Source organism: Pan paniscus, chromosome 14 (assembly GCF_029289425.2).
Source record: "Pan paniscus chromosome 14, NHGRI_mPanPan1-v2.0_pri, whole genome shotgun sequence".
Classification (NCBI taxonomy): domain Eukaryota; kingdom Metazoa; phylum Chordata; class Mammalia; order Primates; family Hominidae; genus Pan; species Pan paniscus.
The window spans coordinates 53,892,007-53,918,537 of NC_073263.2; the positions used below are offsets into that span (position 1 = coordinate 53,892,007).

The window sequence follows — 26,531 nt, forward strand, 5'->3', positions numbered from 1 at the left end:
ATATGCTTATGTTTTTGAGATCCTTAAGTTTATTTTAGAGCAGCAGAAGCAACTTGGAAAGCTCCTTTTGAAGATGGATAGGGAATTTCTAATAAGATATTTTATGTTACTCATAACTTCATCATTTACTATGTTATTATATATAGAGATATAACATACATATTATTTATTTTAGGTGAAAGAGCTTATGATCCTAAGCACTTCCATAATTGGGTCAGTAGAATCATGATTGATGATCATAATGTCCCTACTCTATGGTAAGTTTTATGCTAAGTTGACTATCAGAAGGGGGCTAAATCTATTGGGCTTGATTTTTTGAAAATATTTTAACTCAACTAAAAATCCTAACCTTGAAATCAGGGAGATGGTAGCATTCTCCAAGGAAGTATTGGAGTGGATGGCTCAAGATTCTGAAAACATCGTAGTGATTCACTGTAAAGGAGGCAAAGGTAATAACGTTTTCCTTTTTATTCCTCCCATTCTAAAGACGTGTAAGTATATGTAAAGCACAAGAACAAGATACCTGTTGCTATTAATAAGTATTAGTAATTGTTAGCATTTAAAAGTATTAGCTGTAAGACTGAAAGAAGGGAAGGAGAAAGGAAAGAGGAGAGGAGGAAGAGTAGGAGATAGGGAGAGGATAAGGAAGGGAAGAAAGTAGGAAAAAAGAACTAAGGAGGGTTGAGCATATTTTCTCTTGTTTTTCTATTTGGATATCTTTATTTTTGGTTTGCCAGTTTATATCTCTCAAAATACAAAGTCTTTAATTTTGGAGTGTCAGAGTAGTTTTATTTAAGGCTACTCTTTTTTATTTTTAAATTAACAAATAAAAATCAGTATATTCATGGTATACAACATGATGTTTTGATATATGTAAACATTGTAAAATGGCTAAATCAACCTAATTAACATATGCATTACTCCACATACTTTTTACTTTTTTGTGGTGAGAACATTTAAATTGTACTCTCTCAGTAATTTTCAAATCTATATTATTATTAACTATGGTCACCATGTTGTGCAATAAATTTCCTGAACTTATTCCTGTCTAACTGAAATTTTGCATCCTTTAACTGACATCTCCACAATCCCTCCTTTTTGTTCCCCCCAGCCCCTGGTAACCACCATTCTACTCTCTGCTTCTATGAATTTGACATTTTTAGAGTCCACAAATAAGTGAGACATCCAATATTTGTCTTTCTATGCCTGGCTCCTTTCACTTAGCATAACATTCTCCAGGCTTATCCTTATTATCTCAAGGGACAGGATATCCTCTAAGGCCGAACAGTGTGTTCTTATTTATATATACCAGGTATTCTTTATCTGTTCTTCCATTGATGACATTTAGATTGACTCCATAGCTTGGCTATTATGAATAATGCTGCAGTGAACATGGGAGTGCAGATTTCATTTTCTTTGGACATATACCCAGAAGTGGAATCTCCAAATCATATGGTAGTTCTATTTTTCTATTTTTAGTTTTTTGAGGTGTCCCTATGCTGTTTTCCATAATAACTACTAATTTACACTCACACCAACAGTGTACAAGAGGGTTCTCTTTTCTCTACATCCTCACCAACTCTTCTTTTGTCTTTTTGTTAATCACCATCCTAACAGGTATGAGGATATCTCTTTGTGATTTTAATTTGGTTTTCCTGATGATTAATGATGTTGAGCATTTTTTCATATACCTCTTGGCCATTCATATGTCTTCTTTTGAGATATATCTTTTCAGGTTCTTTGCCCATTTTTTTTAGAGAAGTAACTTGTTCTCTTGTTATTGTGTTGTTTGAGTTCCTTTAAAAAAAAAAATTAACCTGTTCTTGAATATATGCTTTGCAGGTATTTTTCTCCCATTCTGTAGGTGGTCTCTTTATAATTGTTTCCTTTGCTGTGCAAAAGCTTTTCAGTTTGATACAATGTCATTTGTCTATTTTTTCTTTTGTTGCCTGTGCTTTTCAGTCATATCCAAAAAATCTTGGCCCAGACCAGTGTCAAGAAGCTTTTCCCCTATGTTTTCTTCTAGTAGTTTTCCAGTTTCAGGTTTCACAGTTAAGTCTTTACTTTGAGTTGATTTTTGTACACTGGGTGAGATAGGGTGCAGTTTCATTCTTCCGCAAGTGAATGTCCAGTTTCCCCAGTATTGTTTATTGAAGAGACTGTCCTTTCCTCATCGTGGATTCTTGGCACCTTTGTTGAAGATCAGCTGAAAAATGCACGGATTTATTCTGGGCTTTCTATTCTGTTCCATTGATCTATATGTCTGTTTTTGTTCCAGTAATATTTAAGGTTGTTCTTAAACTTGGTGAGAATCTTTTAGATTAAGGGAGCCAACACAGAGATGCTATTTCAAAAATTATACTGGACTTATTATAGTGTAATGATACAAAGAAGTTTATATTGGTGGGGTTAAAATGGGGGGAAAAGCCACTTGTAAATCCAATCAATTTAAGTTCAGTTAGATTTTCTCTCATTCAGGTTTAGGCTTTGAATAATCATCTAAGTATATTTCACAATTTTTGATAAACATAAAGAATTACCTTCTTAGAGGGCTGTAAAACCATTTTTATATCAAATTCCAGGAAAACATAACACTGTAAACTGACTTATATAATTCAATAAAATGAAGTTTTAGTTTTATTGAGAACTAGTTTCAAGCCCATTAGTTAATATACAGGTTCAGTGTTTAGCTCTACAGGTTTGAATATTCTGTATAAAGTGGCAATTTACAATACCATAGTTAAATTAAGAATATAGAAGTTGAATCATTTGAAGTTCCCAGTTTTTTAACCATCTTTTGGTTTAAAAATGGCCATTTCACATTGCCTAACCTAACATGTTATTTTTCAAGCAGTAGCATCAGTTTTCTATTAACTAATGCTAATTCCTTGCTTGAAGGATTTCAAATTTGACTTTTTTCTAAAAACTTTTGCTGAGAGGGGGTTTGCATAATTCTGGGTTCACATAATATTTTGTTGATTTTTTTAGGTTGTTTAGAGAATATTCAGCTGGTATGCACCAGAGAAGCCTCTTTTTAAAAATGTTCATTCATATTAATCTTGCTGTCTTCTGATTGGTTGCTGCCTGCAGGTTATCAGTAGTATCATGAGAATAGAAATATTTTATTATTGATTTATAGGAGTTCTTTAAAGAATCTAAATGCCAATTTTTCTTAGTATTGCAAGTATATTCTCCCACTGTGTTGTCTTTTAAATTTGATTGTGATTTATTTTGTTGTATAAAAGCTTGTAAATTTGTGTTTTGTTTTGAGACACAGTCTCGTTCTGTCACCCAGGCTGGAGTACAATGGCTCAATCTCGGCTCATTGCAGCCTCAACCTCCCTGTACTCAAGTGATCTTCCCGCCTCAGCCCCTCTGAGTAGGTGGGATTACAGGCATGCGCCACCACGCCGGGGTAATTTTTGTATTTTTTGTAGAGACAGGGTCTCCCTATGTTGCTCAGACTGGTCTTGAACTCCTGGACTCAAATATTCCACTCGCCTCAGCTTCCCAAAGTGCTGGGATTATAGGCATGAGCCATTGTGCCAGCAAGAAGTTTGTAATTTTGAATGTGGTAAAATGTGTTAATCGATGTGTTTGTATTTCATGCTTTTCTGTCATGTTTAAGAAATTCACCCCTATACTGAGGTAGTAAAGATATTCTATATTTCTTCAAAAATCTTCAAGTTGCATTTTTAATATTTGGGTCTTAAATCTAATTGAAATTTGGGGGAGGTTTTTTTTTCATATGGATAGCCAACGGTCCTAACAGCATCAATTGCATGCTATTTTGTTCTCCATTTATTTGTGATTCCTCTCAATCATATACCAAGTTTCTAGAAATATTCAAAATTGTTTCTAAGTTCTCTATATCACACTTTTGTAATTATTGTAGCTTTATATTGTAGTTTGATATAGGCAGAATTGTCTTGCTCTTCTTGGAACGTTATTCTTTCATTAAATTTTAAAATCATTTTGTCAAGTTCCATTATAAAACTTAGGATTTTCATTGGAACTACATTGAATTTATAGATTCACTCGAGAGAACTGACAACTTTGTGATAATAAGTTATACATGTGATTGATCTTGTTCATTCTTTAGTTAAATATTTTATATTTTCTTCATCATGTCTTTGCACATCTTTTCACAAATTCATTCCTACACAAATTGTGACTGCAAGTGGAATCTCTTTTTTTTTTTCTGTTACATTTGGGTTGTTTCCAGTTTTTACTATGATAAATAATGCTGCCTTTTTTTTTTTTTAGACGGAGTCTCACTCTGTCACCCAGGCTGGAGTGCAGTGGTATGATCTCGCGCACTGCAACCTCTGCCTCCCAGGTTCAAGTGATTTTCATCCCTCAGCCTCTGGAGTAGCTGGGATTACAGGCGCCTGCCACCACGCCTGGCTGTTTTGTATTTTTAGTAGAGACAGGGTTTCACCATGTTGGCCAGGCTGGTCTCGAACTGCTGACCTCAAGTGATCTGCCTACCTCGGCCTCCCAAAGAGCTGATATTACAGGGTGAGCCACTGCGCCTGGCCCAATAATGCTGCTTTTAAAAATACACGTTTCTTGTTGCATATGTGGCCATATTTTTGTTGAGTATGTACCTCAGACTAAAATGGTTCTGTCTTAAGGTAATGAATCTTGAACTTTACTTGATAATGTCACCTGTTTCTAAAACAGTTGTACCAATTTTCACTCCACTGGTATTGCACACTCGAAGCATTCCATATCTTCCCCAATACTTGCAATTCTGAGTATTTTGATTTTTAGCCATTGGGTGTTTGTGTGGTGGCATATTATGGTGGTGTTCATTTGCATTTCTATAATTACTAATAAGATTGAAGAAGTTTTCTTAAGATTATTAAGTATTTGGATATCCTTTTTTGTAAAGTAACTGTTAAATTTTCTTACCCATTTTTCTCCTGGATTATTTGTCTTTTTTCTCTTGATTTGCAGTTTTTTATATATTCTGATTTCCATTCTGTTATTGGTCATATATGTATTTCAAGAAAACTTTTCTGCTCTGTGATTTGCCTTTTCTCTCTCTTAGGAGTATCTTTTGGTTAACAGAAGTTCTTAGTTGTATTACCATCATAGGTATTATGCTTTCTCTTTATAAAGTTTGTGTTTTTGTGTCCTGATTAAGAAAATTTTCCTTGAGTTTAAAGACATTCTACTACTATATTTTCTTCTAGATGGTTCATTCATTTAAAAATTGATTTATAGGTGTGGTGTGAGGAAGAGGTTAAGTTTCATCTTTTTCCATATATGGCTATCCAATTATTCCAGCACACTGGTTGAGAAGATTTTTATTTCTTTACTTCCCTGCAGAACATGAGTCTGCTTCTGACCTTTCTGTTCTGTTCATTGATTTTTCATCTGTGTGCCAATAGCACAACCATCTTACTGTAGCTTTCTAATAGTCCTTATTTCCAGTCAAGTGAGGACAATCATCTGTTTCTTCATAATTGTTTGTGTATTTTAGGCCGTCTACATTTCCATATAAATTTGGGAATCAAACAAAAGGCAGCAGAAACCTCTGCAGACTTAAATGTCCCTGTCTGACAGCTTTGAAGAGAGTAGTGGTTCTCCCAGCACGGAGTTTGAGATCTGAGAACGGACAGACTACCTCCTCAAGTGGGTCCCTGACCCCCGAGTAGCCTAACTGTGAGGCACCGCCCAGTAGGGGCAGACTGACACCTCACACGGCCGGGTACCCCTCTGAGACAAAGCTTCCAGCGGAATGATCAGGCAGCAACATTTGCTGTTCAGCAATATTCGTTGTTCTGCAGCCTCCGCTGCTGATACCCAGGCAAACAGGGTCCGGAGTGGACCTCCAGCAAACTCCAACAGACCTGCAGCTGAGGGTCCTGACTGTTAGAAGGAAAACTAACAAACAGAAAGGACATCCACACCAAAACCCCATCTGTACGTCACCATCATCAAAGACCAAAGGTAGATAAAACCACAAAGATGGGGAAAAAACAGCAGAAAAGCTGAAAATTCTAAAAATCAGAGCACCTCTCCCCCTCCAAAGGAACACAGCTCCTCGCCAGCAAAGGAACAAAGCTGGACGGAGAATGACTTCGACGAATTGAGAGGAGAAGGCTTCAGACAATCAAACTTCTCTGAGCTAAAGGAGGAAGTTCAAACCCGATTCAGGGAAGCTAAAAACCTTGAAAGAAGATTAGACGAATGGCTGACTAGAGTAACCAGTGTAGAGAAGTTCATTCATCATACTGAATGGGCAAAAACTGGAAATATTCCCTTTGAAAACTGGCACAAGACAGGGATGCCCTCTCTCACCACTCCTATTCAACATAGTGTTGGAAGTTCTGGCCAGGGTGATCAGGCAGGAGAAAGAAATAAAGGGTATTCGATTAGGAAAAGAGGAAATCAAATTGTCCCTGTTTGCAGATGACTTGATTGTATATCTAGAAAACCCCATCATCTCAGCCCAAAATCTCCTTAAGCTGATAAGCAACTGCAGCAAAGTCTTGGGATACAAAATCAATGTGCAAAAATCACAAGCATTCTTATACACCAATAACAGACAAACAGAGAGCCAAATCATAAGTGAACTCCCATTCACGATTGCTTCAAAGAGAATAAAATACCTAGGAATCCAACTGACAAGGGATGTGAAGGACCTCTTCAAGGAGAACTACAAACCACTGCTCAACGAAATAAAAGAGGTTACAAACAAATGGAAGAACATTCCATGCTCATGGGTAGGAAGAATCAATATTGTGAAAATGGGCATACTGCCCAAGGTAATTTATAGATTCAATGCCAATCAATTCAAGTCATCAAGCTACCAATGACTTTCTTCACAAAATTGGAAGAAACTACTTTAAAGTTCATATGGAACCAAAAAAGAGCCCACATTACCAAGTCAATCCTAAGCCAAAAGAACAAAGCTGGAGGCATCATGCTACCTGACTTCAAACTATACTACAAGGCTACAGTAACCAAAACAGCATGGTACTGGTACCAAAACAGAGATATAGACATATAGAGATATGGAACAGAACAGAGCCCTCAGAAATAATACCACACATCTACAACCATCTGATTTTGACAAACCTGACAAAAACAAGAAATGGGGAAAGGATTCCCTATTTAAAAAATGGTGCTGGGAAATGGTGCTGGGAAAACTGGCTAGCCGTATGTAGAAAGCTGAAACTGGATCCCTTCCTTACACCTTATACAAAAATTAATTCAAGATGGATCAAAGACTTAAATGTTAGACCTAAAACCATAAAAACCCTAGAAGAAAACCTAGGCAATACCATTCAGGACATAGGCATGGGCAAGGACTTCATGTCTAAAACACCAAAAGCAATGGCAACAGAAGCCAAAATTGACAAATGGGATCTAATTAAACTAAAGAGCTTCTGCACAGCAAAAGAAACTACCATCAGAGTGAAGAGGCAACCTACAGAATGGGAGAAAATTTTTGCAATCTACTCATCTGACAAAGGGCTAATATCCAGAATCTACAAAGATCTCAATCAAATTTACAAGAAAAAAACAAACAACCCCATCAAAAAGTGGGTGAAGGATATGAACAGACACTTCTCAAAAGAAGACATTTATACATCCAAGAGACACATGAAAAAGTGCTCATCATCACTGGTCATCAGAGAAATACAAATCAAAACCACAATAAGATACCATCTCACACCAGTTAGAATGGCGATCATTAAAAAGTCAGGAAACAACAGGTGCTGGAGAGGAGGTGGAGAAATAGGAACACTTTTACACTGTTGGTGGGACTGTAAACTAGTTCAACCATTGTGGAAGACAGTGTGGCGATTCCTCAAGGATCTAGAACTAGAAATACCATTTGACCCAGCCATCCCATTACTGGGTATATACCCAAAGGATTATAAATCATGCTGTTATAAAGGCACATGCACACGCATGTTTATTGCAGCACTATTCACAATAGCAAAGACTTGGAACCAACCCAAATGTCCATCAATGATAGACTGGATTAAGAAAATGTGGCACATATACACCATGGAATACTATGCAGCTGTAAAAAAGGATGAGTTTGTGTCCTTTGTAAGGACATGGATGAAGCTGGAAACCATCATTGTCAGCAAACTATCGCAAGAACAAAAAACCAAACACTGCATGTTCTCATTCGTAGGTGGGAGTTGAACAGTGAGAACACTTGGACACAGGAAGGGGAACATCACACACCAGGGCCTGTTATGGGGTGGGGGGAGGGGGGAGGGAAAGCATTAGGAGATATACCTAATGTAAATGACGAGTTAATGGGTGCAGCACACCAATATGGCACATGTATACATATGTAACAAACCTGCACGTTGTGCACATGTACCCTAGAACTTAAAGTATAAAAAAAAAAAAATTTGGGAGTCAGCTGGTCAAATACACACACCTGATAGAAATTTGTTTGGAATTGCGTTGAATCTATAGATTGGGGAGAATTGAATCTTTACAATATTGACCCATCCAACCCATGAAGAGAGATGTTCTCTCATTCAGTTAGGTTTCCTTCCATTTCTCTTTACAATGTTTTCTCATTTTCTGTGTAGAAAGCTTGCATATTTTTGATGAGATTTATTCCTAGATATTTGATATTTTGTGGTTATTTAAATGATATCCCTTTAAAATGTTTATTTTCTAAATGTTGTTGATTTAAATGCAGTTCATTTTATTCATTAATCTTGTAATTAGCAACTTGACTAAACTCACTTTTTTTTGGTTTGTTTGTGTGTTTTGAGATAGGGTTTCATTCTGTCACCCAGGCTGGAGTGCAGTGATGCGATCATGGCTCACTGCAGCTTCAACCTCCCTGGGCTCAGGGAATCCCTCCCACATCAGCCTCCCGAGTAGCTAGGACTGCAGGCAGGTGCCACCATGCCCAGCTAATTTTTTGATTTTTTTTGTAGAAACGGGGTTTTGCCATGTTGCCCAGATTGGTCTCAAACTCCTGGGCTCAAGTGATCTGCCAGCCTCAGCCTCTGCCTCCTAAAATGCTAGGATTACAGGCCTGAGCCATTGTGCCCAGCCTAAACTCACTTATTAGTTCTACTAAATTATCTATAGATTCTTTTGGATTTTATAGTACACAGTTATATCATGTGAAAATAATACATTGTATTTTTTCCTTTTCAGTCATTTTTCCCCCTAGCACTGGCTAGAACCTTCAGTACAGTGTTGAATTAGAAGTGGCAACAGCAGCCATTAGTGTACACTTCTATTCTCAAAGGAAAAGCTTTCAGTGTCTCTCCAATTGCTTTACGAGCATGTGTGTGTGTATGTGTGTGTGTGAGCTACCATTTATCAGATGAAGAAATTCCTTAGCCAGGCGCCATGGCTTTCGCCTGTAATCCCAGCACTTTGCGGGGCCCAGTGGGGCACATCATTTCAGACCAGCCTGGGCAACATGATGAAACCCCATCTCTACTAAAAAATAAAAAATTAACCAGGTGTGGTGGTGCATGCCTGTAATACCATCTACTCCAGAGGCTGAGGCACGAGAATTGCTTGAACTCAGGATGCAGAGATTGCAGTGAGCCAATATCACACCACTGCTCTCCAGCCTAGGTGACAGAGCGAGACATTGGCTCAACCAAAAAAAAAAAGAAAGAAAGAAAAAGAAAAGAAAAAACAATGTCTTTAGTTTGCTGAGAGAGTTTTTTTTTTAATCATGAATGGATGTTGAATTTTTCCAGATTTTTCTGAATCTTTGAGATGATAATTTTTCCCCTTTATCTTATAAATAAATGTGGCTAATTACATGATTGATTAAGTGGTAAACCAACATATTTCTGGAATAAATGTGATTGAGTTGTGGTATACTATTTTATTAAATAATTATTAAACTTTTTAAATTAAATTCCTGGATTCTATTTGTTAATATTTGTTTAGGATTTTCAAATTCATGTCATCAGTGTGATTGGTTGTAATTTTCCTTTCTCATAGTTTTTTCAAATCTTGGCTTCATAAAATGAGTTAGATTTCATTTTCTCTTTTTTTATTCCCTCGATGAATTTATGTGTGCTGTTTTTTTTTTTTTCTTTTTAAGTGTACGGTGAAATTCACCAGTGAAGCTACATTTGTCTAGAGTTTTCTCTGGGGAGAAGTTTTTAAATTATCGCTCAGTTTCGTATATAGAATTCTCTCTAATTTTATTTCCTTAGCCTGTTTTGGTAGGTTATTGTTTTCCCAGCATTTGTCCATTTAATCTAAGTTTGCGAATGTCTTGGCATCAAATTATTCACAATATCATTTTACCATTTTAATGTCTACAGGGGCATTCCCCTTTTATTCCTTACATTATTTTCTTGGTGCCTTCTCCCTTTGTTTCTTTTGATTAGTCTCACCAGGGAATTATCAATTTTACTAGTCTTTAAAAAGTAACAAATGTGGCTGAGCGCGGTGGCTCATGCCTGTAATCCCAGCACTTTGGGAGGCCAAGGTGGGCGGATCACGAGGTCAGGACATCTAGACCATCCTGGCTAACACGGTGAAACCCCGTCTCTACTAAAAACACAAAAAATTAGCCGGGTGCGGTGGCGGGCGCCTGTAGTCCCAGCTACTCGGGAGGCTGAGGCAGGAGAATGGCGTGAACCCGGGAGGCAGAGCTTGCAGTGAGCTGAGATCGCGTCACTGCATTCCAGCCTGGGTTACAGAGCGAGAGTCCATCTCAAAAATAAATAAATAAATAAATAAATAAATAAAATAACAAATCTTTGGCCTTACTAATGGACTCTATTATTTACTTTTTATTTCATGAATTAGTATTATATTTAGTATTTTCTTTTGTATTCCATGGGTTAATTTGTTCTTTTCCTGACTTCTTGAGATGAATAATTCTTAGAGTGTCGACCACTCTGTTTTCTGTTTAGCATTTAAGGCTATACATTTTCTTCTAAGAGTTGCTTTAGCTTCGTCCCACAAGTTTTCATATGTAATATTTTCATTTTATTGGGTTCAAATTATTTTCCAATTTTCACTGTGCTTGGTGTTTTTTTTTTTTTTTTGACCCGTGAGTTGTGTAGAAGTATACTTCCTTATTTCCAAACATAGGAGACTTTTGCATTTATCTTTAAGTTTTTTATTTGTGAAGCCAGGCGCAGTGGTTCACGCCTGTAATCCCAGCAATTTGGGAGGCCGAGGAGGTGGTTTGCCTGAGGTCAGGAGTTCGAGACCAGCCTGACCAACATGGAGAAACCTCGTCTCTACTAAAAGTACAAAAATTAGCCAGGTGTGGTGGCACATGCCTGTAATCACAGCTACTTGGGAGGCTGAGGCAGGAGAATCGCTTGAACCCGGGAGGCGGAGGTTGCGGTGAGCCAAGAACACGCCATTGTACTCCAGCCTGGGCAACAAGAGCAAAACTCCATCTGAAAAAAAAAAAAAAAGTTTTTTATTTCTGGTTGTATTGTGCTGTGGACACAGAACATACTATTTTTTTTTTCTTCCAAATTTGTGTAGACTTGGTTTATGGCCTAGAATTTGGTTGATATTGTTAAATGTTTTCTGTACACTTGAAAAGAACACGTATTATGCATTGTTGAGAACAATGTTCTATGTACGTGCATTTGTTAATTTATTTAACTCTTCTATATTCTTACTGACTTGTGTTTTGGTTTGATTGAATTTTGATAATTTTTTCCTTCTCACTCTCTCCCATTACCTTGGAAGTTATATACTCCTTTTCTATTTTTTTAGTAATTACTGTAAAGATTTCAACCTGAATCCTTGATTTAGCTATTAATTTTTGTTTATGTTGAGCCTGCATCTAGAAATCTTCCTAAACTCTCTCAACTCTCTCGTTAGATTAATGAGTTATTCTATAGATTTACTGACTACACTGACTTACTACACTGGCTAGGCTCTGCAGTACATTGTTAAATGGAAGCAGTGAACAGAGGGCATTTTTGCTTAATTCCAGGCTTTAAAGAAAATGCTATCAATATTACATCATTAATATGATGTTCCTGGTAGGTGTTTTGGTAGATTCCCTTTGTTGAGTTAAAGAAGTGTCCTAGTTTTTATTAATTTTTAAAGTCACAGTTGTAGGTTGAATTTTAGTTAATGCTTTCTCTGCATTAATTGACATAATTGCAAGGTATGTCTACTTTAATCTGTGAATATGATAAATTACATTAATATAGATTTCTGATATAGGATGATTCTTTTTTGTTTGTTTGTTTGAGACGGAGTCTCGCCCTGTCGCCCAGGCTGGAGTGCAGTGGCGTGATCTCGGCTCACTGCAAGCTCCGCCTCCCGGGTTCACGCCATTCTCCTGCCTCAGCCTCCCGAGTAGCTGGGACTACAGGCGCCCGCCACCACGCCCGGCTAATTTTCTTGTATTTTTAGTAGAGACGGGGTTTCACCGTGTTAGCCAGGATAGTCTAGATGTCCTGACCTCGTGATCCGCCCGCCTCGGCCTCCCAAAGTTCTGGGATTACAGGCAAGAGCCACCGCGCCCGGCCTAGGATGATTCTTGTATTTTTATTTGTTTTTTTAATGGGCAAAGAAATTTTTTCTTTTTGAGCTTAGTTTTTTGGTATAATTTCCACTTTGATTTTAGATTTGGAAGTACATGTGCAGGTTTATTACCTGGGTATATTGTGTGATACCGAGGTGTGGGGTATGATTGATCCCATCACCCAGGTACTGAGCATAGGACCCAATAGTTTTTCAACCTGTGTCCCCTTCTGCTGTGCCCCCTCTAGAATTCCAGTGTCCATTATTGCCACCTTGATATCCATGAGCATCTATTGTTTAGCTTTCACTTATAAGTGAGAACATATGGTATTTGGTTTTCTGTTCCTGCATTAATTTGCTTAGGATAATGACTTCCAGCTGCATCCATGATGCTGCAAAGGACATGATTTTATTTTTTTATGAATGTGTAGTATTCCATGGTGTATATGTACCACATATTCTTAAGCCAGTCCACCACTGATGGGCACCTAGGTTGATTCTGTGTCTTTCCTGTTGTCAGTAGTGCTGAGAAGAGCATGCCAGGGCCTGTGTCTTTTTGTTAGAACAACTGACTTTCTTTTGGATGCATACGCAGTAATAGGATTGCAATGTCAAATGGTAGTTCTAAGTTTTTGAGAAATCTCCAAACTGCTTTCCAGGTAGCTGAACTAATTTACATTCCCATTAGCAGTGTATACGTGTATACTCCGCAGCCTTGTCAGCATCTGTTGTTTTTTGACTCTTTAATAATAGCCATTCCGACTGGTATGAGATGTAATCATGTTGTGGTTTTGATTTGCATTTCTCGGATGATTAGTGATGTGGAGCATTTTTCATGTTTGTTGGCCACTGGTATGTCTTCTTTTAAGAAGTGTATGTTTATATCTTTTGCCCATTTTTAATGGGGTTATTTGTTTTTTTGCTTGTTTAATTGTTGAGTTTCTTATAGATTCTGAATATTAAACCTTTGTGAGATGCATAGTTTGCAAATATTTTCACCCATTCTATAGGTTGTCTGTTTACTCTGTTGATAGGTTCTTTGCTGTGCAGAAGCTCTACAGTTTAATTAGGTCCCACTTGTCAGTTTTTTGTGGCAATTGCTTTTGAAAACTTAGTCATAAATTCTTCCCCAAGGTCAGCATCCAGAATGCTGTTTTCTAGGTTTTCTCCTAGTATTCTTATAGTTTGAGGTCTTTCTATCTTTAGTTAATTTTTGTATATGGTGAAAGGTATAGGTCCAGATCATTCTTTTGCATATTGCTAGCCCAATATCCTAGCACCATTTATTGAATAGGAAGTCATTTCCTTATTGCTTATTTTTGTTGACTTTGTCAAAGATCAGATGGCTTTCTGTGTTTGGCTTTATTTCTGAGTTCTTTATTCTCTTCCTTTGATCAATCTTTTTTTTCCTGCTAGTACCATGCTCTTTTGGTTTCTGTAGCCTTATGGTGTAGTGTGAAGTTGGGTAATGTGATGCTTCTGGCTTTGTTCTTTTTGCTTAGGATTGCTTTGGCTATTCCGGCTCTTTTTTGGTTCCATGTGAATTAGATTTTTCTAGTTCTGTGAAAAATGATGTTAGTAGCTTGATTGGAAAAATGTTGATTCTGTAGATTGCTTTTGGTAGCATGGCCATTTTAATGATATTGATTCTTCCAGTCCATTAGCATGGAATGTTTTTCCATTTGTTTGTGTCATCTATGATTTCTTTCAGCAATGGTTTGCAGTTCTCCTTGTAGAGATCATTCACCTCCTCGGTTAGCTGTATTCCTAAGTATTTTATTTTTTGTGTGGCTACTGTAAAGGGGATTATGTCCTTGATTTGGCTGTCAGCTTGGACATTATTGGTGTATAGAAATGCTACTGATTTTTGTACATTGATTCTGTATCCTAAAACTTTACTGAAGTAATGTATCAGTTCCAAGTGACTTTTGGTGGAGTCTTTTGGATTTTGAAGATATAGAATCATATCGTTGATGAAGAGAGATAGTTTGACTTTTTATTTTCCTATTTGGATGCCATTTTTTTCTTTCTTTTGCCTGATTGCTATGGCAAAGACTTTTACTACTATGTGAAATAGGAGTGGTGAGATTAGGCATCCTTGTCTTGTCCCAGTTGACAAGGAGAAGCGTCCAGCTTTTGCCTGTTATAATGTTGGCTGTGGGTTCATAATAGAAGGCTCTGTTTTGAAGTGTATTCCTTTAATGCCTAGTTTCTTGAGTGTTTATTGTCAAGAAGGATGTTGAATTTTATCAAAAGGTTTTTTTTTGCATCTATTGAGATGATCATATGGTTTCTGTGTGGTGAATCACATTTATTGATTTGCATATGCAGAACCTTGCATCCTTGGAATGAAGCCTACTTGACCATGGTGAATTAACTTTTTGATGTGCTGTTGGATTCAGTTTGCTGGTATTTTGTTAAGGATTTTTGTGCCTATCTTCATCATTGAGATTAGCCTTTAGTTTTCTTTTTTTTTTTTTTAATTGTGTGTTTGCCAGGTTTTGGTTTCAGGGTGATGCTGGCTTCATAGAATGAATTAGGGAAGAATCCCTCCTGGAGTTTTTGGAATAGTTTCAGTAGAACTGGTACCAGTTCTTCTTTGTATATTTGATATAATTCATCTGTGAATACATCTGATTTAGGACTTTTTTGGTTGGTGGGTTTTAACTTATGGATTCAATTTTGGAGCTTGATACTGGTCTGGTGAGGGTTTCAATTTCTTTCTGATTCAATCTTGGGAAGTTCTGTGTTGCCAGGAATGTATTCATTTCCTCTACATTATCTAGTGTGTGTGCATAGAGGTGTTCATAATAGTCTCTGAGGACCTTTTGTATTTCTGTGGGATTGGTTGTAATGTCGTCTTTGTGATTTCTGATTGTGCTTATCCGGATCTTCTTTCTTTTTCTTTGTTAATCTAGCTAGCAGTCTATCAATTTTGTTGATGTTTTCAAAGAAATGACTTGGTTTCTTTGAATCTCTGTTTTAATTTTGGGGTCTCAATTTTGTTTAGTTTTGCTCTGATTTTAGTTATTGTTTTTCTTCTGCTAGGTTTGGGGTTCTTGTTTTTCTGATTTCTCTAGGTGTAATGTTACATTATTAATTTGAGATTTTACTAGCTTTTTGAGGTACACATTTAGCACCATAAACTTTCCTATTAACACTGCTTTTGCTGCATCCCAGAGATTCTGGTATGTTGTGTTTCTGTTTTCATTTATTTCAAAGAATTTTTTGATATCTACCTTAATTTTATCATTTGCTTAAAAGTCATTCAGGAGCAAGTTGTTTCATTTCCATGAAATTGTTTGGTTTTTAGAGATCTTCTTGATATTGATTTATATTTTTATTCAACGTGGTCCAAAAAAAATGGTTGGTATGATTTCAACATTTTTTGAATTTATTGAGGCTTGCTTCATGGTGGAACATATGGTTGATCTTGGAATACATTCACTGTGCAAATGAGAAGAGTGTATATTCTGTGGTTGATGCATGGAGTGTTCTTTAGGTGCCTATTACATCCAGTTGGTAAAGTGTTGAATTTACGTCCATAATTCCTCTGTTAGTGTTCTATCTGAATGATCTGTCTAATGCTGTCAGTGGGGTGTTGAAGTCTCCTGACTATTATTATGTGGCTGAGTCTTTTCATAGGTCTAGAAGTACCTGTTTTATTAACCTGGGTGATCCAATGTTGGGTGCATATATATTTAGGATTGTTAAGGCTTCTTGTTGAATTGAACCCCTTATCATTATGTAATGCCCTTCTTTGTCCTTTTTTACTATTGCTGGTTTAAAGCCTGTTTTATCTGTTTTAGGAATAGTGATCCCTACTCTTTTTGGTGTTTTGTTTGTGTGAGAGATCTTTCTCCAACCCTTTACGTTGAACCTGTTGGTGTTGTTACATGTGAGATGGTGTCTTGAAGACAGCAGACAGATGGGTTTTGTTTTTTTATCCAACTTGCCACTCTGTGACTTTTACATGGTGTATTTAGACTATTTACATTCAAGGTTAATATTGACGTGAGCTTTTCACCCTATCATGACATTGTTAGGTGGTTGCTTTATACTTTCTGTTGTATTGTTGTTTTATAGGCTCTGTGAGCTATGTACTTAAGTGTGCTTTTATGGTAGCAGGTATCATTCTTTCATTTCCATGTTTAGAACTCCCTTAGGGATCTCTTGTAAGACTGGTCTAGTTTTAATGAATTCTCATGGCACTTGCTTCTCTGGAAAAAAAGATCTTTATTTGTCCTTCGCTCATGAAGCTTAGTTTGGCAGGATGCTCTTGATTAGAATTTATTTTCTTTAAGAATTCTGAAAATAGACCTTCCCAATCTCTCCTGATTTTTAAGGTTTCTGCTGAGACGTCTGCTGTTATCCTGATAGGGCTCCTTTTGTATGTGATCTGGCCTTAGGATTTTTTCTTTAACGTTGACCTTGGACTGTTTGGTATATGCCTTGGTAATGTCCATTTTTTTATAGTATCTCGCAGGTGTTCTCTGGCTTTATAGTATCTAGATGTCTACCTTTCTAGCAAGATTCAGGAAATTTTCTTGAATGATTGCATCAAATATGTTTTCCAGGTTGTTTTCTTTTTCTCCTTGTCTCTAGGGAATGCCAGTAATTTGTAGGTTTGGTCACTTCACATAACCTATTTCTCAAAGACGTTCCTCGCTTTTTAAAAATAGATTTTCTTTATTTTTGTCTGACTGCATTAGTTCAAAAGACCAGTCTTCAGGCTCTGAAATTATGTCCTCTACTTGGTCCAGTTTATTGATAAATCTTTCCATTGTATTTTGAAATTCCTTAAGTGAGTTTTTTTAATTCTGGAAGTTCTGATTGATTTCTTTTTAAGATGTTTATCTCTTCCTTCATTTGCTGAATTGATTTAGAAGTTTCCTTTTGTTGATTTCAACCTTGAATCTCATTGAGCTTCCTTGGAATCCATGCTTTGAATTCTTTATTGTCATTTCTGAGTTTTCATTTTGGTAGAAAGCATTGCCAGAGAGCTAGTGTGATCCTTTGGTGGTATCACTACATGCAGGTTTTTCATGGTGCCAGAATTCTTGCACTGGTTCTTCTCATCTGGAGATGCTAGCACTTCTAATTTTTGTAACTGTTTTTATGTGGGTAGGATTTTTTCTTTATCTTTTCTTTCCTATATCATTATTATTATTATTATTCTTTCCCTTTCCCTCCTCCTTAGGTGATGTGACTTTAGAGCAATGCTAGGTAGGTCTTTTGGCCTTGCTTCTATATGCACTTCTATCAGCAGGTTTTATATTGGGTATGTGGTTTGACCTACAAGCCAGTAGATGGCGCCGATGGGTAAGAGCTGGCTGTGGCCAGTGGTGCTGGCTATATACTTGCTGTTTGTTTATTGGGAAGAGCTCTCTGTTGCCTTAGGCAATGAGCTGATTCCTGGAGTACACATTAATCTGAGCTCCCTCCTAAACCCTAGGGGAACGGGAGTTAGGTGGGGGTGTGGGAGGAAGATGGGTGGAGCCAGATGGGGAAGGTTCCCCAGTGTTGTCCTGCTCTCAGTCCAGGTTTGGGAAAATGCCTGCAGCTTTTCCTTGTGTCCTTTCCTCACAAAGTCTCCAAGTCTCTTGTTAAATTAGCTCCAGGACTTGGGAGAAACAGTGCCCTTCCTCGGTCTGGGTTGCTTGGATCCCCAGTGGAAAGGTAAGACAGAGGGATGCTGTCTGCCTCTCTCACATACTGAGGCTTCACTCGCTTTTATCAGTCGAATGTTGTCACAAGAGCTGTTTGCCTGCGTTGTCCTCCCAAGGATCTGGGGTGTCCATAATTCCAGGGAGTTGTCGTTTTCTTTCTTGAATTAAAGTTCACAGAGTTGATCTTTATGTACTGTCTTGCTATTTCCAAATGGCTGAGGCATGCTAAAAGCCTGTAATCTGCCGTCTTGGAAAAAAATCCTTGCATTCTTAAGAGAAATGGCACTTGATATTGATACGGTATTTCTACACTGCTGAATTCACTTTGAAAAAATATATATATTTTTATATCTACATTTATATGTCAGACTGGTATAAAGTAATCGTCTACTGTATTTATGCAGTTTTGGAACCAGCTATATTAGTGTTACTAAATGAGTTGGGAATTTTTCTTTTTTACTGTTACCCAAAGGAATTTATATAAGACATGAATTATTGCTTTCGAATAGATTTAGTAAAAACCTCATCTTGTTCTTTCGTGGAGAGGTAGTGAGAAATATTTTTACCATAAATGTAATTTATTTTCCACCTGTGGGGCAGAGGTTGCAGTGAGCTGAGATCGTGCCAGTGCACTGCAGCCTGGGTGACACAGCGAGACTGTCCCAAAAAAAAGAAAGAAAATCAACTTAAAATGAACTCCTGGAATATTTCTGAGTGTATTTTTATACCAAGCATGTTCCTTGAACTAACTTTTCTTTTCTTTTCTAGGAAGAACCGGAACTATGGTTTGTGCCTGCCTGATTGCCAGTGAAATATTTTTAACTGCAGAGGTATGAAAGATGTTACTACAAACTTTGTCTTAGGATGACTGAGTTTGCTAGTTCTGAAACATCACTGGTAGGATGTTAAGATGATTATTTTAGTCATGATGCTTAGTGAAATTGTAATTGGAGAAGCAGTTGTTAAAAAGTCTGTTTTTGATACTTCCTTGTTTAACATGCACTGGTTAGTAGCTGGCTTAAGAATCTCTTTGGGCCAGGACTAGAGTGAGGTCAATGAGGCGCAGAATTTAAGAGAATGCTAAAAACTGCAATAATTAAAATAAATGATTTTTCATGCAATATTTAAAAAATAAAAATTAATGCAAAAAAACCATGAGGTATACAATATCAACATTTTAAATAATGACAAGACCTGATGGGGCAGGATTAAGGTGAGGGGAGTAAAGCCATGTTACACAGATACAAAAAACATTCAGTAATCGCAATGGTTCCCTCACCTCACCTGGCCCTGCTGTTCTTCCTTCCTCATGAGAATAGTATCAAGCTTAATTAGGTAAATTCTCCAAAGGGCCTTGGCCATCCTCACAACTCTTAGGTAGATAAAAGGCAACATTTCACAACTCAAAGCCTCTCCTGCATGTAAATACCTCTGCTTAGTCAACAAATATGGAGTCTGTGGCCTCTAGAAATTTCTGATAAGACAAGGTGGTCTGTTTCCACCTACAGCAGTGTTCTCAGTCATTTTTCTTTCCGCCATTTTCTTGCTGAGATCCTACCATTTCCAGCAGCTCCGCTTGAGTTGTTTGGCCTACAGTCTAGGGAAGAAGTGGTGGTTCTGCACAATGCCCAGCACTCTAATTCCACCACCTTTGGTTTTTCTAATTTGAGACACACAGATTTTGAAAATGGATGTTCTAGGATGGTGTTTTTCAAGCTATGGATCATGATGTATCAGTGAGTTGTAAAATAAAGTTACTGGGTTGTGACTAACATCTCTTAAAAATAAAATGGAATCGGCCAGGTGCGGTGGCTGATGCCTGTAATTCCAGCACTTTGGGAGGCCGAGGCGGATGGATCACCTGAGGTCAGGAGTTTGAGACCAGCCTGACCAACATGGAGAAACCCTGTCTCTACTAAAAATACAAAATTAGCTGGGCATTGTGGCGCATGCCTGTAATCCCAGCTACTCGAGAGGCTGAGGCAGAAGAATCGCTTGAACCCAGGAGGTGGAGGTTGTGGTGAGCTGAGACCGGGCCATAGCACTCCAGCCTGGGCAGTAAGAGTGAAACTCCGTCTCAAAAAAAAAAACAAAAAAAACACTAAAGCTAAAACTAAACAAAATGGAATAGAGCAGAATAGAAAATATGAAAAGGTTTAAGTATTGGTGTGTGTGTGTGTGTGTGCGCGTGTGTGTGTACTTCTCCGAGGTTTATTAATGTGGATTGCAACTTAAAAAATGAAAAGTTTGAAAGCCACTGATACAGAGCCCTAGACTGAAAACCAGAGACTTGTATTTCAGGCCTGTGCTGCTTCTAACTGGCTGCAGCATCTCCATGGCAGATTGTGTAGTTTTCTTTTGGTCTCAGTCTTCTCATTTGTAAGATGGAAAGAAGGGTTGGACCAGATGATTTCTAAGGTCTTTCCAGCTCTAAACTTTTATGTCTTTACGAAACCTTGAATGAGAGAAGTCTTTGATGTGACTTTGTTAATTTTGGTAATTTGGGTAGCCTTTGCCAAAAGACCACTGCGGCTAGGCGCGGTGGCTCATGCTTGTAATCTCAGCACTTTGGGAGGCTAAGGCAGGCGGATCTCTTGAGTCAGGAGTTCGAGACCAGCCTGGCCAACATGGCAAAGCCCCCATCTCTACTAAAAATACAAAAAATTAGCCAGGTGTGGTGGTACACGCCTGTAGTCTCAGCTACTCAGGATGCTGAGGCAAGATAATCGCTTGAACTCGCGAGGCAGAGGTTGCAGTGAGGTGAGATTCTGCCACTGCACTCCAGTGTGGGTGACAGAGCAAGACTCCATAAAAAAAAAAAAAATCACTGACTTTAGGAAAGAAGGTGGTTTTAGAAAGACTAAGGTACCTAATATAGAAAAGGAAAGAGTGCAGATGAACCGTGGTTCCTTTTTTGTAGGAAAGATTGTACTATTTTGGAGAACGGCGAACAGATAAAACCAATGGCACTAAATATCAGGGAGTAGAAACTCCTTCTCAGGTAAGTTTTCGTTTTAAGAAAGGGAGTTTTGTAGGGGAGTGGGTTAAGATTGCCATCTGTTATTTGGTTTCATTTTAGACTCTTCTCCTTTGGTGATCAGTCAGCAGCATTAGGGCACCCTGCGACAGGCCTTGGTCCCTCCCTGATGGTAAGGGTCATGCTTCAGGTGCCACCCACACGTTGGGGGGTCTGGCTTCTCCTCAGAGCATCCTGCTTTCTATTCTATACTGGTTATTGTTTACGGAGCTCAGGAGTTGATTATTTTCCCAAAGCAGGAAAGTCTAATACCTAAGGCTCCAGGACCCTGAAGTTTATCTAAAATCACCAGCCTTTGATCTCAATGTAAAAAAGATCTAAGTCTTTCACAGATCCTTATTAGGGCAATTCAACCCTTGCAGAACATCACAAAGACTGTTTTTGGGTGACTCCCGTGTGTGTGTGTGTGTGTGTGTGTGTGTGTGTGTGTGTGTGTGTTGTGGGGGAGGTGTATTTTAAAAAAGAAAGAAAAGGGGAAATAAACTTTTCAAAAACCCTTTTATATACCAGACAGTACCGCACTTTTACATACCTCATTGAAAACCCATAACACCTATATGAAACATAAGCTGTTACTCTATTTTTTCTTTTAAAAATAATTTCGTTATGGAAAATTTTAATCATATACAAAAGTCCAGAGAATCATACAATATATCTCCATGTAGTCATCGCTTCGCTGCAACAATCATTTCAGCCTGCAACCAGCCACGTTTCATCCATACTTTTCCCACTCCACTCACACCCCCAACCCCACTCTCCACTCTTGCTTTCCCCAAACCTGGATTATTTGGAAGGAAATTTCAGTCATCAGATCATTTTATCTCACAAGTATTTTAGTATGACATCTAAGTACTCTTAAAACAACAACAAAAAACCCTTAATAACTTTTATCATATCTGAAATATTACACCTTAAAAATCCTTAATATCAAATTTCTAGTCCATGTTTGTTTCCAAAATTGTCTTAAAATCTTTGAAAATTTAGTTTGTTTCAGTCAGAATTCAAACAACATCCACACATTTCATTTGGTCGCTATGTCTCCTAAGTCTCTTTTAGTTCATAGATTTCTTACCATTTTTTATTGCTTGTAATTTGTTTACTGCAGAAACCAGAATGTTTATCGTATAGCATTTACAACATTCTAGACTTTGCTGAACCATTCTAAGAGTTTTACATTCACTATCTCATTTAATATTCTCAGTAACTCTATGAGTAGGCACTACTATGATTCTCATCTTATAAATTAGAAAATTGAGGTTCAGAGAAATTAGCTTTTGAACCAAGGACTGAAATCTAGATGTCAGACTCTGAAGTCCATGCTGTGCACAGCTTCTCATTTATATTGCCTTTTCTATATTGCCCCTCAAACCGAAGTGAGAGTGGGTTGGGAATTCTCAAATAGATTTGGATGTGGCTGTAAATGAGTTTTTCTTTAGGTGGTGGGAACTGAATAAGTACTCTTGGCCCTGTTATAAGAACACTAACTACTGTCCCCGTTTAGTTTGGGCAAAAGAACTCAGCCTTATCCACTGATACTTTTCTCCCACACCCAAGCCAAAAACAAAACCAAACAAAGAACAGTCATAGACCCTAAGAGAAAAGGAATGTGTGGATTTACTGAAGTGCAGCCCTACTCATGCCATTTCCATGCTCAAAATCCAGAATATGTCCCCACTGCCAGTAGCAATAAACTAAATGTTTCAACTTGGCACTCAAGATCCACAGTTTGACTTTTCCAACCTTTTCTTCCACTATGTGCATGCACACATCCCACACTCTAACACATTTAGACTGTGTGCTGTTTCCCAGCCCATGGACACTTGATTCCCTCGTGCCATTGCTCATGCCCCTTTTCCTAGAGTCCCTTTCCCTTCCCAGCCTGAAGTAGTCTCTTGCTTTTTCAGTTCCTAAAGCCCTTTGTGTTTCTGTTAGGGATGATATCACTTTGCATTATTCTCTAGCTATTTGAAGTGGTGACTTCTGTTTCCCCTTTAAAGGCAAGGCCCATGGCTTACCCATCTTTCCACCCTTTCCTCATAATATCTTCTTTGTTTGTAGTGAGTACCTCCTATGGGTTGGTTGTATGAATTTCTACTACCAGTCCATGTTGTTTTAAGTTGTAGTAGAAAGAAGCATGGGAGCAAAAGCAGCTTGAGGGCCCTGGCAGGTTACAGCCTTTAGGGGAAGGTGGAGAATCTGGTGGCAGGAGCCAAGGAGATGTTAGATAGAGCTCCTTCAGCAACTCACCCCACACGTCTCCCCATCCCCATCTCTTCTGTAGTCATGCATAGTTTCCCGAACTTTAGTCCAGAACTAGCACACCAAATGCTGCAACTGAATCTCTTCTGATTGACTGAGAAGGCAACACAGGGTCTCAGCTGCATGTCTGAGAGATGTGTTGGCAAGACCTCAGGACAGAGTGCCCTCTGTGTCTGGTGGTGATTCTCGGATACCATCACATTCTGATCCTGCATTGTGGGCCATTCTACTGACTACATCTACTCCTAAGTTAAGAACTTTCATGAGCCTTCCTCATGACTGGCCCTTTCTAAAGGAAAGTATGGCAGTTTATTACTTCTATGAACATTTCTCAATGGGTAAGGTAGAGTCCATGAACTTATGAGTACTTTTTTTTTTTTTTTTTTTTTTGGAGACAGAATCTGTCTGTCACCCAGACTGGAGTGCAGTGGTGCAATCTCAGCTCACTGCAACCTCGACCTCCTGGGTTCAAGCAATTCTCCTGCCTCAGACTCCCGAGTAGCTGGGATTACAGGTGCCCACCACCACGCATGGCTAATTTTTGTAGCTTTAGTAGAGACGGGGTTTCACCCTGTTGGCCAGGCTGGTCTCAAATCCCTGACCTCAAGTGATCTGCGCACCTCGGCCTCCCAAAGTGCTGAGATTACAGGTGTGAGCCACCAGCCCAGCCAACTTTTGAGTTCTGAACCAGTTGATTCAGTACCAGAGCTCTTCAACTCCTTGAAGATAGATTCAAGGAGAGCCACTGTGAACAGCTTGCCCTAGGAAAAGGACAAGGCTAAGGGAATTCCGGGGCTTCCTTGTGAAAACAGAATTGGGGAAATGGAAAGTGAAGAAATTCTAGCTGTCAGGAACAAGAGAAGAATGACAGGAAACCTGCTACTGAGATATGGAGGTATTCCTCTTGAGTTCTCACATATGGCATTCTCTCATGCCCAGGAACCTGCTCTTCACTAAACCACACACCTTCCTCTAACTCAGTCACAACTAAGCTTCTATCTGCACACTGCTAATGCTGTAACTGTTTTGTTGTTGGTTCTGATTAGTTGCCCTCTCAACCATAAGCAGCCTGTCAACAAGACCTGGCTCCATCCTTGTCACTTCCCCATAGCACTTAATTCAGTATTTTTTCCCCAAGGTAGATAGTTGTGAGGCAGCATCCCTCAAAATATCTAGTAACATAATGGCATCCAGTAAATGTTTCCTTAATTATTTACTGCCCTTAACCTTTATGCAAAAAAAAAAAAAAAAAGGGGAAAACTAAAAATAGGAATGCTGACTTTAGGCTTTTCATCTCCACTTGAAGTAAGGCTTCTGTTGCTTTTCAGAATAGATATGTTGGATATTTTGCACAAGTGAAACATAGCTACAACTGGAATCTCCCTCCAAGAAAAACACTGTTTATAAAAAGATTCGTTATTTATTCAATTCATGGTAAGTGTTTATGTAAAATTGAAGAATTGGGCAGGAGGGCCAAGGTTCCCACTCTGGGAGGGTTTTGCTCATTGTTATATACACAGATGATCCTAACTTATACCTGTCTTTTTACGTATCCTCATGCATAAACTCCTCCTTAGGTATGCTCCTCCTCCTGGAATTGCCCATTGATTGCCAGCCCTTAGATGTTCTTCACTTTTTCTTTTCCATCATCAATTTGGAGGACTTCATCCCCTTCCCATGTCTCCTGTTCTCTTTGCTCTTCTGGTCACAACCCAAGGTGGACTTTTCAGGGCAGAGTGAGCCTCTGATGAGGGAGGAGGAGGACCCATGTGCCTTCTAGACTGGTTATTTCTCAAACCACCTCTAGTTGAGAGTTTGCCTTGGTGGAGGTGTCTCCATATCATATCATTTTCTTACCTTCTTTCAGAGGCATATTTTTTTCTCATCCCCCTGGGCTCTCTCTTTCCCCTCTGTCCTCCATCTGTAACCCTCTCACTCCCAGCCACTCCCATACCTTGTGGCTCTCACTCCCAGCCACAGTGCTGGGGGTCAAGAAAAGCCTCCTAGGAGGAGCGCTTAGGTCTTCCCTGCCTGAATCTACATGAAAATGGAAAGGGTTGGGAGAGAGTGGGGCTCTGTGGAGGTATCTTTCACCCGCCTAGCTGTTACCGAGTATTAGCAGTTGTAAAAATCCATATAAACATCACGAGAGCTATTTGCCTGCTTCCAGAATGTAAGCAGAGAGATAAAGCTGGGATACACTGTTGCCCAGGGACGCAGGGAAATTGGTCAGTCGTACACCTTCGGGACTTGAGAAAGAAAGTGCAGAGAGAAACTGGCGTCCATTTCCATGTCCATTTCTCCATCACCAACCTTGCTTCCCCTGCACAGCTTAACACTCAGTAGAGGTGGGAAAGCAGGATGTGTCTGTGTGGAGGGGATGGGGTCTCACCACTCCCACTGCCAGAGAGGTAGCAGGGAGGTGATGCATCTGAACCCCTAAAGCAAACCTCTTATAACAGCCAGCGTGTGGACCTGAGGTGGTGCCACTGCTGGGTGTTATAGGTGCCATGGTGCCGGGGTGCTTGTGTCCATACAGAGAGCCTAGTATTTTTAGCCTCCTGAGTTTCGTTCTGCATTTCACTGATTTCTGGTGGACATCAATAGAAAGAAGTTCTGCACCTGGAATGGGAAAGAGGGAACTGAGGCAAGAAACTGATTTCTAATGACCAATGAATATCATGGTGTTAGTGAAAACAAAATTAAATGAAAAGAAAACAAACGGCATATGAGATGATCAATCAAGAATAATTAATACACTTGTTTATTAGAATATTTGTTTTAATTCTCTACTTTTAGTTTTGTGCCATTTTAAATTAAAAATAATGTAGAGTTGAGATGAAAGCAATAAAAAATTAATTGGAGCCTGAGAAACAAAGCCTTTGAGGAAATGCTAAGGAAGCGGGTCATTTGAATTGAAAAAAAAAAAGGGCAAAAGAGCCTTTGTCTGTAAATATATGTTGAATACCGTGGGAATTTTTGGATATAACCTATATTTTTATAGAGATTGCATCAGGAACTAGACTTAAAGTAGGGCCAGAGTAATTTAGACCACAGTGTTTCTTATTAAGAATCATTATGAT

General features: G+C 38.5%; 1 protein-coding gene and 1 long non-coding RNA gene across 3 annotated transcripts in view; one reads left to right on the forward strand and one right to left on the reverse strand.

The window, feature by feature from the left end:
• The window catches only part of LOC130540707 (uncharacterized), a 131,232-nt gene that overhangs the window by 82,922 nt on the left and 21,779 nt on the right, over positions 1-26,531 (reverse strand). The gene's annotated exons all lie outside the window — the stretch shown is intronic.
• Positions 1-26,531, forward strand: part of LOC100969450 (phosphatidylinositol 3,4,5-trisphosphate 3-phosphatase TPTE2-like) — a 108,925-nt gene that overhangs the window by 74,103 nt on the left and 8,291 nt on the right. The window contains 5 exon segments of the mRNA XM_063595781.1: positions 176-257; positions 361-449; positions 18,921-18,982; positions 21,073-21,153; positions 24,777-24,882. Of these exon segments, the coding sequence (XP_063451851.1) occupies positions 176-257; positions 361-449; positions 18,921-18,982; positions 21,073-21,153; positions 24,777-24,882 (420 nt within the window).